This window comes from Rhodamnia argentea, chromosome 2, assembly GCF_020921035.1.
Source record: "Rhodamnia argentea isolate NSW1041297 chromosome 2, ASM2092103v1, whole genome shotgun sequence".
Classification (NCBI taxonomy): Eukaryota; Viridiplantae; Streptophyta; class Magnoliopsida; order Myrtales; family Myrtaceae; genus Rhodamnia; species Rhodamnia argentea.
In genome coordinates this window covers 1,391,878-1,409,461 of record NC_063151.1, presented here as the reverse complement: position 1 = coordinate 1,409,461, position 17,584 = coordinate 1,391,878, and the positions used below count along the sequence as shown (strand labels likewise).

The window sequence follows — 17,584 nt, the reverse complement described above, 5'->3', positions numbered from 1 at the left end:
CTGGCATCGACTATAAGTTCAAAAATGGAAATTCAAATCAGATGAATCAAATTGGGATTCATATCATGCTCTCAAGCCCACGGGGTCCTCGTAACCCATTCATGTAACACATGAGATGTATAGGTATTTTGAAACTAGCCGGTTGCATTCTTCCGATCTCATTTTGCAATGTCAAATTGCAGACAAATGACTTTGAGACTGTTAGGCCTTTGTGCATGTGAGTGGTCGACAGCTGAGCTGCCTTCATTATACATATGTTTGGGAGTGCCTTTCCTGGGTCTTTTCTATAATGCTAATAAGCAATGCAAATGGTGGCTTTAGCCGGAAAGTTGCATTGGCTGGCCTCAACCAGGTCATTCCGTGTAGAAAAGCATGGAAAAGCACATAAAGAGCGTGCACCACCTTCAAAAGTCATTTGCTTTAGACTTAAAAGGCGGGTATCATGTGATACGAGTTACTCATAACAAGACTTAGTCATGAAGGCATGGGTTGTAGACTTCTAGGGTTGCATGAGATAGACACGAGATTGGCGAGTTCATATGTCAGGCTTGTACGAGTTAAAAGACCTTGACCCAAATTTGCCCGGCCTCAACCTGGTCATTCCGTGTGGGAAAGAGCATGGAAAATCACATGAAGATTTTTGCGCCACCCGCACAAGTCATTTGCCTCAAAACTTTAAGGCGGATATCATGTGATGAGTTAGTTACTCACGACACGACTTATAGTCATAAAGATGTGGGTTCTCGACTTCTGGTTTTGTATGAGAGAGCAATGAGACTGTTGGGCTCAAATGTGGTTCTCGGGCAAGTTAAGGACCTGCTCTTTTTGTCTAGCCAATCTTCAAGCCCAAGGGCAATTCAAAGGAATATCTTCACCCAAATTCATCGATCAAAAGCAACGTCGTTCTAAGAAAATATCTAGTTCTTGAATTAGTTGTTCGTAACACACGATATTCTCAAAGCGCCTGCCCTTTAATATTGGCGAAGTTCGAAACATACCAGTACACAGAACAAAGTGACCAACTCTCCAACCACCACGACCTTGTTTTAAGATATTTGGACTGGAGACTTCAGAAACTTGATAATAAAACTGGTTCTTAGCATCTTTTCATTCGAAGAACCCTCGGCATCTCCCCTAACAAGTGATGACACAGGATAAAGCTTGGAATTCAAACAGGCAAATCTCCTGTGTGACAATTTTCCCTATCAATAAGGGCCGTTAAAAGATTAGAGCAACAAGTCACTAAAAACGCTGGTTTGTAAGCACCAACATAGGAATTTGATTTCTCCATGATTGGCAGTCATTTTAAGCTGCTGGAGCCAAAAACAAAACCCCTTTGCATATGGAAGGAGATCGTCAAGTGACCATGAAGAAGGATCTGGCGATCATGATTCTGTGACAAGTTTCAAAGGTACACTAGCAAAAGAGAAGCAGCAAAAGGGAAGGAGACGAACAAACTGTACAAAGTTTCGGACTTGCATGTTACCATACCATCGAGCAGTCATTGTTTCCTCGACAGCTGCTACATGATGCTAAGAATCATGGATATCCTATTAGCTTATGATTAAATTTATGAGATGGGAATTGCATTATCTAAGGTGCATACAACATGTGTATTATATCCAATCTTTGCTGGAGAACACTTGAAAAGTGCTTTCCAGATACCAGAAAACAAAAGTTCCTAGCAAGAGACGTATAGATGGTTTTGTAAATGCATCTGCATCACATTTCATCTAGATACTTCACCTGTTCAGCTCCCAGTTATGTTGTAATTCGAAATAAAGAAAAAGAAGAAAAGGACATCTTCAAGAATGACAGACCCCACTTCCATTGCAAATCCGTTGTCCGTGGCAACACTAAGGCAACATACAAAAATCTGTCTACTTCATTTTCTTCTCTTTTGCTGCTTGTGGCTTGCTGTACGTAATGATCTGACTCAAGATCGTTCCATTCGTCACGATCCCAATGACTGAGCCCAAAACAACTGTGAAAAGGGCTAAGGAAATAACTGAACGAATGGTATGAAGGGCTCGTATCATAGAGGGAAAGAATCTAAGGAAACAATCAATCTACAGTACCTAAGCTTCCATCTTGAAAATACAGGTACAAATGGGCTGAACCAATAGTTGGCTTGTCGCTCAAGGTGTAAATATGGAAAGAAAGATTGTGAGTCAGAAACAAAATCTCTTGTGACGACAGGAAAACTTAGAGGACAACTCACATCACAAAAGAATTGATGACAAATGATCAACAAAAGAAAGTCATAATTGCTTTTGTTTGCTGGCTTGCAAAGTAAGGGGAGAGGGAGTAAGAAAGCGCGGCTATTCCACAGCCAATTTCAAGATTTGATGTATAAAAATGAGCATGTGTATAGCAGCACAGCAAAGAGGAGATGCAGCCATTACTGAAAACAGCTTGAACATTGCTTTTTTATGCCAAGAATTTCAGTATTAAAGGAAAAACGACATATTTTAATAAATTCCCTTATGTTTTCCTTTAAAAAGTTCTGAGAGTTTTGAAGAATGTCAAAATAAAATAATTACTTATTTATCTAATATTCATTGATTTACTCATATTCTCTAATTAAATATGAAATGACTTGAGTTGCCAGTACAATTCCATGCAAAGCACACAAAAATAACTAGCTTTCAATCATAGGCACTCTCAACGCATATGTAGGAAGAAACAGTTAAGGATACCACTTGTAGGTGCTTTTTCCTGGATGCTGGTAAAAACTCTGACTGCAAAAGCATATCAAACCAAAATCCATAAACCAATCAAATAAGTCATCCTTGAAATGCCAACTTGGTCACCGAAATGCAATTTGACTCACCGATGGAACCAGCAGAATTCATCAATGATGTCAAGAAGCTGAGTTCCCCAGTGCTTTTGTTCTGCAAGAAGAGATGGCAATCATTTTCATAACAGAGGCAACTAAAGACACATGTACAGTGATTGACCAAGGATGCCAAGTAGAATTCAAATTGGAAAGGGAGATAGATTGCTTATTAAATTCGAAGCCCAAACTTCTTGCGAAGTTTGCGAATATAATGCATTTGAATGCACATGCATAAGATATAAGTTAAAAAAGTTGCTAACGAGTGGCACATCCCTTGGTGGGGCATGACCAGAAACATGCCAGAAGCAGGTCACCTGCAACATCCATTGGCCTTATAATGCAACACCATATATCCATAATCTCCTATTAGGGAGGACATGAACTAATTCACAATTCTCAAAGAACCAATATGTGCAAATTCTAAGGAACTACGTCCTTCTCTATCCACAACTAGCAACTTCAAGTATAGTTCTTTTAAAGCTTACATAACAGTTAAGTAGGATAAGGACCATACTCCTCTCCTCTATCTTCTATCAAATCATATGGGAAACTCAGAATCTGAGACAGCTTTGAGAGTACCTACTGTATCTAGACAACTTAGTATTATAACAGTGAATGCACTGCAATTTCTTGCATGAGAGATTCTCGGCTTCCACTTACACGGAAGTTTTCCCATATCTGTGGAACTCTTGCGAAGAAAAATATCGCATGCTGAGAGGCCTGCAGGACAGAATCTCAATTTCAAGAAAGCTTTTAAAGGCACAGATGGTGGCAGTTGGAGAAGAAAGAGACTTGTTAATTGGTACTCACATATAATGCTTCAAAAAGAACAGGATCAATTTGACCAGCTAAAATGGTCGGTGCTACTGCGCAGTATCTGAGAAACACAGTTGAGGAGAGCAGCTCATACTATCTTAAAGACTCTGAATCATAAGACAAACTAGAGGTGAACCAGCGAAAACTTTAGCAGGATACATTAAAGGCCTGATCCATGTCTTGATTCCCATTGGTTGCGAGAAGTAATATATGATAGCAACTAAAATTATAGCTGAAAAGCAGTCAAGCAAGAACATTAGATCCTGTAGAATAAAGTTTCTTGGAATAGAATAATATATAGAAGTACACGCACTTATTCGGAACATAAGATGAAAAAGGATATGCCAATGACATTTGCAGTTTGACAAACATACTGATTGAGTAATATACCCTGATGGTGGCTAGCCTCATTCGATAGCTAAATGCAAGATCGCAATCCTAGGAAAAGCTTTTTTCTGTTAAATACAGAAATAGATCTCTTAGAATTTTTAACATCTTTAAAAGCCTAAATTTATCTCTGGGGTTCTTGGCCAAGAAACTGCTTAAACTTGGCTCAAGTTGGCATTGGTCTTGGATACCAGAACTTGCAACATCATAATTCTAAGGAGATTCAAATGAAAGGTGTAATTCAATATTGACTGTGCCCACCACAAAAAAATTCAAGTGCATTCCATGGTATGCTGGAAATATAGTGAAACTGTCACTTCATATAGAAAAAGAAAAGAAGCCATTGTGCAGTTAACAGACTCTTCACGGAGTCTATTTGCAATTGCTATTCCCAATCATATTTTCCCCAATCGATAATATAGAGGGAGAATTTAACTGCAGCACACAATTTTCCTTCATAACATTCTTAATTTCTTTAATAGTATGAATGATCTTCTGATCAACAGAATTTGATTGTTGAACAAGCAAATAAAGTTATATCTTTTGAGAGAGAGAGAGAGAGAGAGAGAGAGAGAGATTCCTCAAAGTTTGATTTCACTGAAAAGACAACGCAATTAGGTGCTGGTCACTCACCATCACCATGCCATGCTTCTTCCACCCCTGGTTGGAGGCAGAAAATTTCTCCAACCATGCTTTTGATTAGTGGGTTTCAACCAAGCATATCACTCATACTAATTTTGCATGTTGATCACGTCTTGTAATCAACTAATCAAAGACATGGTTGGAGAAAATTTCCTCCATTCGGGAATGGAGGAAATTATAGCCCTATAGCTTATATCAAGTAGGCTGGTAGCAAGATAAAGTTGCCGGCGATGAAATTTTCATTATCATACAGATGTTGTTATTCGGTAAAAGATGCATGTGCTTCCAATAATGCTACACAACCAGTCACTTCACAAAATTTGCTAAGACAGTTTTTTTCCGTATCCTTTTTTCCTTTTGGCCAGAGTTTTTTTCCTTATCCTAACTACATTAGATTTGCACAATTGGCCCCTGTAAAAAAAATTAGCATCCGCTTTGGTTTTACTATTCCTCAGCCCAGTCAAATTGTGATTCTGATGCTTGTACACTGTATTTGACTCATGGGAAGCATCGCATTACGACACAGAAATTTCTAACATCGCCCATACATGAATGCACATTAAGACAAACCTTGGATAAGAAGAAACGCCAATTCACCATAAGCCGAAAAAGGGAGCCCTTTGTGGAGACAGTATGCCAAAGCAATAGTGTAACCCACCACTTCAAGCTCAAAGGCCACCATGCTAAGGCCCCTAATACTCCTATGCTTCAAAATCTTCATTATCTGCAAGAATATAACCCCAAAACCACAGAATCAGACAACACAATCAATACAACTGAAGCCCTGCAGCAACTTGTTCTTAAGTAGCGTCTCCTGCGGGAAGATTCAAACTTCACCCTAAACCAACCTCTAAATTTGCTTTCCGAGACGAACAATTTGAACCCCATTTCACAAGTTATCCAATTTTGCAGAAACGGGTCGAGCCTCGCATCAAAATCTCTTTTTTTCTTTTTTGAGAGAACAAATCAAGAATAGAGCTCTGTCCTCAGGCACTCCGCCGAGTAGCAGGGGAATACTAATTAATCATGGTTTGTTAAGGAAAGAATTCGGACGTCTCGTGCTGCTCATCAGACAAAAGGATCAATCAATGTTGATACGGCAAGGGTTATGGGCTGGGTATCAAGAAGAAGAACCTGAGGGACTTTGACAGTGGTGGAAGCAGCAACGATGCCATAGCCGAGGAGCTTGGACAGCAGCGGGAGGAGACAGTCTTTTTCTGGGATCTTCCCATCGCGAAGAGATCCAAAAGCACAGCCGAAATCGATCCCAAAAATCTCCATCTCCATCGCCCTCCCCCTCTCTCTATCTATCTGTCGATCCAAGAGCTCTTCAGTTTTGACCAAGAGAAAAGTGCCAATCCTATTCTAGTACTCCCGGAACTGATCTGAAAATCCAGGCTTTGGAAGTGGCATGCGGGTCCGAAGTGCAGTTGTCGTAGCCTGTTACGAGGATTCATGTTTATTTTTTTGTTAATGAAGGGTATTAAAATTTGTCGGGAAAATTCCAAAAAAGATGTCAAGTACCCTAATTTTCTCAAATAAGAGCTTGAAAAGAACATTGTTTCAAATAAGGGCCTGAAATATCTTGAAATCATTTTAGCTAGAGACATTTTGGTCATTTACTATTTTATTTTATTTTTTCCTTTGAAAAAAACAAAATAGAAAGGAAGAACACAGGCGGGAGGTTTTTTCTGCTTGTGGCCGCCGCCCCACTACCAATGGGGCAACGACCCCGCCGACCGACTGCGAGGGCTCGCTGGCCCTCGCCCGAGCCGAGAGAGGGCCACCGACCCTCACCAAGATTTGGGAGAGGGTCAAGGCCCTCTCCCAAGTCAAGCGAGTGCTAGCGGGCCCTCACCGCTGGTTGGCAACATCGTCGACCCCTGCCGAGGGGCGGCCCGTCACAAGCGGGAGGTTTTGACCTAGCGACTGTGTTTTTGTTTTTATTTTTTTAAAATTTTTTGTTTTGTTTTTTGTTTTAATCTAATTTAATAAAAAATTAGATTAAATTTGTATTTTTACGAAAATACCCTCGATCGATCGGAAAATTTAGCTCACAAATGAACCGATAAGGCTAAGTCCTTAATCGAAGCAACTATAACCATTTTAGGCCCTTCTTTGAGATAATCAAAGCACTTTATGCCCTTATTTGAAACAAATTTCACTTCAGACCCTTATTTGAGAAAATGATGGCACTTTGGGCCATTTTTTGAAATTTTTCCAAATTTGTCTCCCGTTTAGATTTGCCATATAATCCAAAAATAACACTTAATTCTCATCATAAATTGTCACAAATAAAAGACCCGACCCGAAATTTTTTGACTTGTTATTTAATTGCATGTATACTTAAAAATTTGTGATTTTTTATTATTATTTCAATAGCCATGTTAACGTGTACTGTAGAGGCAGTCGCAATATTTACTTAATTACAAATATTAGTTAGGTATACTAACAGAAGAATTATTGTACAAAAAAATGTACATTTTATTGTTTATTAATAAGAACTCTTGTGTTCTTATACAAAACATCATATGAATATTTGCCATAAAAGAGAAATTAAGCTCTCTCTCGGGTTCCTTCGTATATATGCTTCCGCGATCGTGATCTTCTTCACTATTGTTAATAGAAAATTTAAAGTCTAGTCCGCTTATTATTGGTTCCGTTTAATTCCATACGATCCTAAGACGAATGAAACTGTTTCAATCTAACAAGCCGAGTTATGTTCGCTCGATTTGCCTTCAATTTAGTATGATGTCGCAATTGAATAAAGAAGAAAAAGGCATGCAAGAATGAAGGTGTTTGGTCTCAAGTTTGATGAACTCTTGCTTTCTTTCTTTCTTTTTTTTTTTTTTTTTTAGAAGCAAATTTTCATTTCAGTTGAAAAAGAAGTAAATCGCTTCAAAATAAAGATGAAAATCAAACAAAGTAAGTAAATATGAAAGATAAATCAACTTGGTACATTTTACTTGAACTCGCTCATTCCACCACAAAGACGGATCCGTAACACTATCAAAGCTCGGCCAGCGATTAATCGGTGAATATGGCATCAATGACAAGCACATGCCGAGATATCCTTTTTTACGTAAATCTTTTTCAAAAGACGGTATGCACCTAGATTCGGCGTCCCCAGCACCATCACCGAAAAGGATAACAACAACAATGAGTACAAAAAATACCATGTAAATACTAGATATTTTTATATCAGAATGGAAGAGTACCAAAATATAAATATAACTCTAGATTGGGAGAGAAGACCTGCAAAAGAGATCCTAGCCGATCACAAAATTATTTTCAGATAAACCGACTATATGCAAGTATCGAAACCAAAATGAGCAAGCGGATCCGGAATAGTCGAGCCAAAACGGGCAAGCGGATCCAGAATAGTTGATTCTTTCGAGGCACTCACGCTTCGATCTTCCGAGCTCATTAGACAAAACTCTTCACGTGGAAGAAGTCGACGGGATGGCCGCGAAATCAACAAAAAAGAAACGAAGAGATACGAAAACACGAAGGAAAAGGAAGAGGATGAGGGGTGAGGGAGAGAGAGAGAATGAACCCCTCGGAAGAAGGTTGCGAAAGAGGGGCTTGGCAGCTGTTGGGATGGGGGAAACCCTAGGGGAGCGAGTAAAGGTGGGAGTCTACGTACGGGCCTAATATTCTTTTTTTTTTTTTTTGGTCTAAACGTACAAGCCTAATTTACACAAGTGCAAATTATGAACGCTTGCTGAATTGCCTTCTTTTTGGGGGGGAGGATATGACCATAAACCATCAATGAGACTAAGAAAAACACGAGGCCATTACCTAAAGTACGATGTGTTCAAGCTTAATACAGTTAAAGGAGCAAGTCTTCAATCCAAAAGTGACAAGAAAGTGTCGAGACAATCTCAAACACTAAAAGCAGCAGCTTTCCACATCTTCATTGGATGAGTGATACAGTCAAAAGAGATTAAGACCATCCTGTGGGCTGCAGCTTCTAGGCTCCAGAGACTGAACCTGCGTCACAGTGATCATTTTTAGTAATGAAACATGGCGGATTGAGTTTACCTTGAGTTGAAGGCGGATACAGCGGTTGAGCCCAGTGATAGGAGCCAGAGGTTATTGATAATGGAGGAGGTGGGGATGGGGATGGGCAACGCTGGAATGATGGTTGCTGCTGCCGGAGAGCAAACAAATGAGCCGAGGTCAAGGTTTGCAAAGGGCGGCAGCGGTGGTTGATGAGAGTTTGCTGCAGCTTGCTGCAAAACTGCAAGACAAATTACATTGCTTTGTTTGGAACAAAGACGTAAGTAAACATATAGATGCCAGAAACTATGTCAAATTAACGGTAAAATTTGACAAGCAATGCATTGTGAGCTTAACGTCTCCAACATGCCTACAAACCAAGAACCAAATAAGAAAAAGCAGGTTTCAGGAGTTGAGATACAAAAGGCAAAGGACAGAAAAAAGTTCCGCGGCAGAAAATCTGTGCCAGTTCTCTTTAACTTGTCATCAATATCGTCCTAAAACTGGCTGGGCAGTGTCATCGAATCCGAGCAAGATAACCTTGCTCAATTAAATCCTAGAGGGTAATGGTTCTTGAGAGTCAGAAGACACTTTGAATTATCTGAGTTACTGAACATTCAAAAAAGTGGCATGATCTCTTCAGGGGTAATTATACACTTGCCTTCCGTCTACCATTTATCTTCCCAAGGGGTAATTAATTATTATGTACTCTGCTTCCATTGACATCCGAAACCAGTCTAGCGGAATGGACAACCGAAGAGAAGATCGGTTGTCCTGAGATATCTTAAAATCCATTTGTCCCCGTGATGATTGCCAAGCAAAATCATTAACTCATAGTCCACCAATTACAAAGAGTATTCCTCCATTTAAATGTCCAGAGATCACCTTATCTGTATCCGCACATAGAAGCTCACTTTTTCAGTACCATGCAAAGATCAAACTTCAAGACATACATCTGTGGGTGAGCTAACGTGGTATGCTCATGTGGATTCCTTGGACGCATAAGACAATGAGCAAGACAAAAACTTCCGACTGTGTGTGGGCATGCTAACGTGGTAGAATACGTGTATGGCGCTTCCTGAGAGAGCAGTGGAAATACAAAGTGCTGATTTTAAATATGCCCATCAGACCAATGTATGAGCATTATTTTTGCAAATCCTCTGGCCGCAATTGAAGCTAACCATGGATACGCCTTTTCAGACAAGCTTTTCATGTCTTGCATGATGCCGGCCATCTTGCATCTTAGAGCTTTTTGGCAATCGACATTTGGATCTTCAACTCTTGTTAAATTTGGGTGGAAATCTCTATCTAGCTCGCTGTCTCGAGCATCTCATGCACTCTGCGAGGAGGCATTTACTTTTACTAATACATTGAGTTATTATGCAGAAGTACAAGATTTTTGCCCAGATGGTGAGTTTCGAGCATCTTCTCCAATGCACTGTTCTAATTTGAATGCGACATGGTATGATACGGTGGCAGAGCTGAGGTTAGTGCTTAAACAGCATGTGCATTTTCTGAACGACACATGCCTGAAACTCTCCTCAACATTCCAGACTGTCAATGAGGATTTGCAACAAGGAAATGTTCTCTGATCCCTCCCCAATCTCACAGTAAAGACTAAGAAGGCAGGAAGAAAGGAATATGCAGCATTAAGCAACAGAAAGAATTCAAAGGACTAAGCATACTTCCTCTTAATCCATAAATGGACATGATGGAAGCCAGGAACAATTGGTCTGTTGATAAAATGCAACCTGAACAATAAATACAGCACAGAACTATATACATATTCTTCGTCTGATTAACATCGATTAAACTTTCGATCTGTTTGGTAATACTGGGGCTCAGCTGTCATCCCCTTAGTATAGTGAAATGAAAGTAGGTGTGTATCATAGTGACTCACTGCAATTGCTTCACTCTCTGGCAAAGCTGTTCATCCCAATGCTTAAAAGGCAAACCTTCCCACTACGTGCTGCTCTTCTTGCCACCGCTCCCGTAGGCCCAGTGAAACTGTGCTGGGGTACGCTTCAGTGCCTTAACACTTAGAGGGTTGTTCTTGCTCTGCGGGAAAAATCAACATCAGCAAAATCCAATCCACACACGTAAAAAGAAATACCCCCAGACGGCAACGGGGCCAGTACTGAAGTATTAACTGATCAAAGCAAGAGCTTTTATGATTTATTACCAATAAGCAGGTCCCTTCATTTATGTTGCAGACAGGGTACTCATGGGGGCAGCAGCTTTCATGGTCCTCGCAGCACGTGGCGGCCTCAAGCGGGCAGCATCCCCAGGCAAAGCAATAGTTGGCATACTGATAGACGCAGCAGCAAGTTGTGCTCTCGGGACATGAGTAATAACGATCACAAGTGGTTGGTGGTTTTATCGGAGATGGGGGAGACGGCCCTGGGTTCGGCGGATTCTGGCCTTCCTTGATGGGGTAAGACGCTTCCATTGCGATCCCGCACTTGCCAGTCACAGTATTGGCCACGTTACGCTCCATTTTGATATAACCCTGCTCTCCCCAGCTCTTGCCCCAAGAGTTCTTTACGATCCAGTAATTCATTCCGTCTTCTGTGCCATATCCTACGGCGGCCACTCCATGGTCCAATGCAGTACCACATCTTCCAGTGAAAATACCCTGCAGAAATTACAGTAAGAAATAGGTTGCCGATGCAAGCAGTGCAAAATTTTTAAGCTGATAACTCATGAGGGATGCATGTTACAATTCAAGAATGCTTCCGGGAAAATGTTGGTTGATGATATTCTGTGGGTGTAACTTGAAGAGCAAACCAGCTTACTCAATTCATTTAGGAAGAACGCCTGATAGATGCATGAGTTAAACCAACAGGAACTAATTCATGAAAAGGGTTTTCCAAAGTTGTATAAGCTGCAGATTCACAGCTTACTTCATGTTGATTAATCGCACTCTTTGAAAGAGACGCCAAAGTTGCCATGCTCAGGAGAGGATATTACCGACTGGTACAACTGAAACTCCCGACCGCCGGCTTCGATGGCCACACTGACTGGTTGATTAGCGACTGCCTTCTGCAATGCTTTCTCGTCGTTCGCTGGAACATCTTCGTAATCATCTATTGTAACAACCTTGGCATTCTTCTGCACAAAAGAATAGGAAAAGACATGAGAGAATCCTTATCGAAATGCGTCTCTCTAACCACTGAAAGACACAGGGATCAATACTGACTCGATATTGGTCGCATCTGCCATCGACAGCTTTATACGGATAATCTTCCTCAGAGTCAATCCCGCCATTGTTGATGATGAACTCAAAAGCGTAGTCCATGAGACCTCCATTACAACCTTCATTATAAGTAGTATCGCAATCCACCAGCTCCTGCTCCGACAGTGAGATCAGGTTGCCAGTCACGAGTTTGTTTATTCCCTCCACGGAGGCAATGGTGGAGAAGGCCCAGCAACTCCCTGATTTTATCAGATTCAATTCAAACGCAATCACATATCTTTGAAAATGAGTATTAGTGATCAATGTCAAGACTTTTGATAAAGATTTACGACCCCAAAAACTCGTTAAACAAATGAATATAAGTATGCAGCAATCCTTAAGTGAGCTATGCAGGTTATTGACATGAAGACCCTATGATCAGAATGATACTTCAGGAGGTATTATCATCTAAATGTTTCTCGTCCCCCTTAAACCATGTCCCATGTCGACAAATGCCATTTCTGCATGCACTTTTCAATCCTGTTCCTTTACGCTGCGAGCCTAATGGGTCGCCGTGCCAATAATGAAGTGTTAAGCGGGCGCGTGAGTACTTTTTAGTCGGGTAATGGAAACAATACCATACTAATCACGTTTCTCATGCTCTTGCCTTCGCTGGTTCATTGTGTCTACTGACATAGTATTTCACAAGTATGAAAGGTATACCCGGATTTCTTTTTTACTGTAATATGATCCAAGATAATTCCTTTGTTTTGGTAGAAAATTAATCAGATAAGACGATGAGATCTACTGACCGCCATGACAGAAGATATCTTCCCGACATATCTTATCGTCTAATCTAGTGTCTTGATTTAAACTTAATTCAGTTACATGAGCTGGTTCAAGTAGGTCAGTTACGTAAAGCCTCTCGCTACGAAAGAGTCGAAAGATCATTTTCAAAAGGAGGTGGGCACAAGCAGCTTCATGAACACTCTGTAACATGGCCACGTTCCGAAGAAAAGTCAAATTCAACCTATGACCCGATGAACCCTTCCTTCCTAATGAAGCACTGCCCAAATGGAACACGACACTGTGGCTCGAGTAAGGCCAAGACTGCCCTTCACAATCCTTCGTAATTACCATCCCGACCAAGCCAAGAAACATATTCCCAACATTGTCGTCTTCCGGACTTCCTAGGAACGCAAGAAATGATTCATGCAAAGACAGAAGGAACTGGGAAACTCCGACGAAGACAAATAAATCACCCGAAGATATAAAAACAACAAAAGACAGCAACCACAAGATAAATAAGGAAGGAAAATAGGTCTTTAATGAGCATTCTCTCTTTCTCCGACCAAAAAAAAAGAAAAAATGAGCATTCTTTTTGTTTTCAGTTTCTAACTTACTTTTCCGAATTAAAATTTATTACTATCGGAAGTTTTCATTTTCTGATTTTCACGTCGAAATCATTTAAAGTTTATATTTTGCTCCCAGTCAAACCAAGATGTCCAAAACTCACTTTTTTTTACCAAGAAATCGTGAGTTACCAAAAATAGAGAATCGTCATCGGCAGAGAGACTCACCGCAGCTTCCCTGATCCTTGACGCCGACCACCGCGCCTTCCTTCCTCCAGTCGACGGACTCCGGCAGCTCCTCCCCGACCCGCGGCTCGTAGCGGCGGCTGCTCCGGCTCTTGGCGAGCCGCGTCCCGGCGCCTGGGCGGGCCCCCAGGTAGATGGACCGGTACTCCTCGTTGGTCAGGTCGGCGAACCGGTTCAGGCCGACAGTGTAATTCCGGTTCTGGGAGTTGTGCTCGTCGATGAACCGGAGGTTGTCCTTGAAGATCTCGAAGCGCCTCTCCTTCTCGCCCAGGGCGTTGTAGGCCTTGCCGTGCTTCACGAGCCATGACTCGTAGAGGGCCATGACCTCGGCGTCGGTGCGCCGGCCGGGGTGGCCGCCGTGGGCCCGGTCGTAGCTGATGATGGACATGTCCGCGGCCGACGACAAGGCCAAGAGCATGAAGAAGGAGAAGAGCAACCCCATAAGTGATGTTGATGGCCCGTGAACACCCATCTTCTTCTTCTTCTTCTCGCTATCCCTCTCTCGCTCGCTCGTTTGAAGATGGGGTTTTCTGGAGCGAGAGGGATGATAAATGGGGGAGTGCGGGCGATGAGTGATGATGATGGAGTTCTCTATAAAGAGAGAGACAGAGATTTATTGGGATGAAAAATGAGGGAATGTAATTTAAGAGGAAAAATACAAAGGGAACAATGGAGGCTGGCAAATGATGGTTTGACACGTGCGACCCATGTGGATGAGCTGTGATTGGCTGGTATTATACGTAAATAAGAAATTCCACGGCAGGGAGAAATATTGCTTTTCTTTTTGGCTATCTTCTTTCAGTGAGAACAACCCTGTAGAAATCGGTAGGATCATGGCACACGGGCGAAAAAGAAAAATTATAAAAGCTTAGGTAACATTTCCACGAGCCACATATCCTTCATTCATTCATTTTTATAAGTGATATAAACAATCATTTTTCAAAAATATCTCTATAATCGAACCCGAATAAGGCTTTGGATTAACAAATGACAAACATCTAAGATGGATCCACCTACTCATGGATGACTCGGTTGGTTAAGGCGTACTTAGGATTGTGTGGTTAGGCGGATCGATTCCAAATTTGATTCCTCAACCGAATATCTATAATTTAAGTAGGAGATCATGACGGTAGGTTCTTGTCTTAGTCTTCCTCAAGAAATAATCGAAGTGCACGTAAGTTGGCCCGAACGTCTCAATTAGAAAAAAAAAAATCTAAGATTGGGTCCTGGACTTTCGGATTTCCTCCCACCATGCCTGTCGTGCTAAAAAGACGAGGCATGCTGCAATTATGGAGCTGCGTGGGGGCCGCGCGATAGATTCCTTTATGGATCTTTAATGGTCAATTATGGGGTACAAGCCAAACCACTCTCCCTTTTGATTGCTTTGGTCCCCTCGATATTTGGATATTCAGGAGACGTGCGAGATCCGACTAAACACAAAATGGCCCATTCACGTCACCGTTCCTTGGTTTTTCCTTTGTCAAAGCAGAAGCCCTTGGTCAGAAAGAAAGAAAGACGATAAGATGTTGTCATCTCTTTGGTTACGAGATATTTAATTTGGTCCGAGTACAAGTCGACGCCATCGGGATCAATATGGATGGCGAGCATTCAATGGATCCTCCCGGTTCATCCGCTGCCGCATGCCTTTCGGGGTGAATGCTGATTACAGATCCATCATCGAACGATGTGATGTCTATGCTTAACAAATTGTCGTGTTATGCAATTTTGCTGGAGAGAGAAATAGAGAGAGATATCACAAACGTGAATAAATTTGGCAGTACAATACATCTTTGCTGGCGCGATGTCGCTTTAAGAGGTTGCATTTGACATCAATATGGTATATTCTCCATGTTGACATTATCCATCAACCATATCAACGGAGGGCCTCATATTGGCCTACATTTTGAAAGATCAAAATATTTGATTTAACAAGAGAAAAGATTTCGATATAATGTAGTGAAAAGGAGGATAAACGTTCGGGCACTTGTGACGTCCTTATTGCATATAAAAACTAGCCAGCACTTATATAAGTAATACAACTGATAAATTCATTAAGGTCAGAAAATTATAGATCTCTATGAGAAGAGACTGATTAGCATACAACCCCTAGGATTGCCAAATACCAGTCAAATCTTTGATATCGACTTCGATGCCCTGCGCAAAATAATTTGAGCATCATAGGAATCACGGACCGGAAGGTGTCGGATGAGATAACAAAGGGAATTCCTTGCCAAACCGAGGAGATGGCCAAGTGATTAAAGAGAAATAACTAGAATTAAACAAAAATACAGACACACATATATATATTTATTATATAATAGGTCCGGTCCGGTTGGTTCGGATGAGTGATTTCCACTTGGAATTGAAAATCAGACCAGGACCCACTAGTTCCAGCAAATTGGAACCGGAAACCGAACCTTTACCTAGTGGGAACCACCCAAAATCAGCCAATTAATACCGTCCGATTGAGTTTGGGTGGATCTCGATTTTTTTGCGCACCTTTATTTGTTACGATCCGAGAGGATCCATTTCTCAAGATACCATGGAACTGCTCCATTCTTAGCTGGATTCATTACCTTTATTATGGAAAATGCAGATATGTGACAGGAGGGAACGCCAAATGAAAACGAAGCCAATGGCCAGATAGGCATGGATCAATTCTACGGGGCCGGAAGAACGGGGCCCCGCCGGGAACATTCAGAGCGTCAAGAAGAAAGACGGGCCCGGGGGTAAACAGTGGCCGCTTCCTCATTCATTAGTCATACTATCGCGCAACGATCCAAAGTCATCGGTCTATGCCTCCCTGGTCTGTCTGATCAATCATTCACAGGCATCATCTGAACAACAAGAGGCGCACATGGATCTCCCCACTCCCGTCGAGAGATTCTGAAGATCCCGAAAGCGCTTTCCTCCCACCTTTTCCCAGCTCCAAAAGATGGGCGCTTGGGGAGTGAATTGGGTCCCCGCTTATCCGTCTCCACACGACTTTATCTCGTGCAGATAGAACTTGCCGCTCTTTCTGCAGACAGACGAGGGAGATCCCCTCTCATTTGATGGGAAGATGGAAGTGTCTTGAGTATCAGCCTATCAGGTTGAGTGAGCACCGAAATCCCAATCCTGTGCTCTTCTCCGCTTCTGTGCTGTTGCTGTTCTATAGCTCAGCTTAGCGAACAAGACGACAGAGACCACAAAGGGATGTATAGGGTTGGATTCTCCAAACCACATGGACAAAGACTCCTGCCTGTCTCCACCCCATCTTTCTTCATCCTTTTTTTTTTTTCCTTCCTCTCTTTCTCCATACTAACCTGTGGTTGAAGCTACATATTCCTTCTGCAGTTTTCCAGACCAGTTGTGATTGCAGAATCCGCAAAACTTCTGCAATGAACCTCTGTACGATCAAATAAGCTCATTAGACATTATTGTTACCATCAATTTAGGGATTACTTGCAACACTTTTACCTCCTCAAAGTTTTTTCCATTTGCAACTGAATCTAAATCTAATAAGACCTACAACACCCTCTTGAAATAAGGGAATCGTGGTGAAATTTCGCAGGTAGTCTTGTCAATGAGGCTATCTCGTGACCACCCGCAATGGATTAGGCTTCAATAGACTTGTCAAAATGAGTCATGCACTCATTTCTTAAACCATATACGGGAAGTTGTTGCTACATAAGTTAGTTATATGTCATAAATTAGTCCTAAACGGGCTTAGACATAATAAGATTATTAAATGGATTATAAATAAGTCGTAAATGGATTTACAACGTACTTAAACCCGACCCACCTTTATGACTCTCTCTTCGGTTTCTCTCGTCCTCACTTGATATCGGGCTCATTTACTCCGCACTCTCTTCATTTAGGAATATGGATTGTGTATGAGCCGAGTTGGGTCTATTGGGCCGAATTATTTATGACCCAATTCAAACCCGACCGGACCTCCTGTTTGACGGGTTTAGGCTTTTAATTATGCACCTTTGTCTTCTCCATGGCACGGACCCATGTTGATACAAAATGACATACCAACCGCAAGATCCATGCAGTGCAGAAACTCAAAGCCCGGCCCATGCGCTGGATATGAAGACGTACGCCCAAATATTTTCAAACCGTGATTGGCGACTAGCAAGT

At 41.6% G+C, this 17,584-nt stretch overlaps 2 protein-coding genes across 2 annotated transcripts; both read right to left on the bottom strand.

The window, feature by feature from the left end:
- Positions 1–1,569: 1,569 nt before the first annotated feature.
- LOC115746267 (mannose-P-dolichol utilization defect 1 protein homolog 2) lies at positions 1,570–6,155 on the bottom strand. The gene is made up of 8 exons (XM_030681973.2): positions 5,819–6,155; positions 5,255–5,408; positions 3,815–3,887; positions 3,650–3,716; positions 3,500–3,559; positions 2,834–2,894; positions 2,700–2,741; positions 1,570–1,984 (listed from the first exon to the last, which is right to left on the bottom strand). Exons 1-8 carry the CDS (start codon positions 5,969–5,971, stop codon positions 1,881–1,883), a joined length of 714 nt encoding a protein of 237 aa, XP_030537833.1. The 5' UTR covers positions 5,972–6,155; the 3' UTR covers positions 1,570–1,880.
- Positions 6,156–10,352: 4,197 nt separating this feature from the next.
- On the bottom strand, positions 10,353–14,039 carry LOC115746263 (cysteine proteinase RD21A-like). Its single transcript, XM_030681968.2, has 5 exons — positions 13,442–14,039; positions 11,886–12,121; positions 11,657–11,797; positions 10,869–11,321; positions 10,353–10,744 (listed from the first exon to the last, which is right to left on the bottom strand). The coding sequence occupies exons 1-5, from the start codon at positions 13,929–13,931 to the stop codon at positions 10,649–10,651; spliced, it is 1,416 nt and encodes a 471-aa protein (XP_030537828.1). The 5' UTR covers positions 13,932–14,039; the 3' UTR covers positions 10,353–10,648.
- Positions 14,040–17,584: the final 3,545 nt, after the last annotated feature.

Bases quoted from the DNA above. Each gene is read 5' to 3' on its own strand.
- LOC115746263 (XM_030681968.2), bottom strand. From the start codon at position 13,931: ATGGGTGTTCACGGGCCATCAACATCACTTATGGGGTTGCTCTTCTCC. The intron at 11,798-11,885 runs GTCAGTATTGAT...TCTTTTGTGCAG, and splicing joins GCAGATGCGACCAATATCGA to AAGAATGCCAAGGTTGTTAC. The intron at 10,745-10,868 runs GTAATAAATCAT...TTTTTCCCGCAG, and splicing joins ATGAAGGGACCTGCTTATTG to AGCAAGAACAACCCTCTAAG.
- LOC115746267 (XM_030681973.2), bottom strand. From the start codon at position 5,971: ATGGAGATGGAGATTTTTGGGATCGATTTCGGCTGTGCTTTTGGATCT. The intron at 5,409-5,818 runs GTTCTTCTTCTT...ATATTCTTGCAG, and splicing joins CCACTGTCAAAGTCCCTCAG to ATAATGAAGATTTTGAAGCA. The intron at 3,560-3,649 runs GTGAGTACCAAT...TCTGTCCTGCAG, and splicing joins TTCTTTTTGAAGCATTATAT to GCCTCTCAGCATGCGATATT.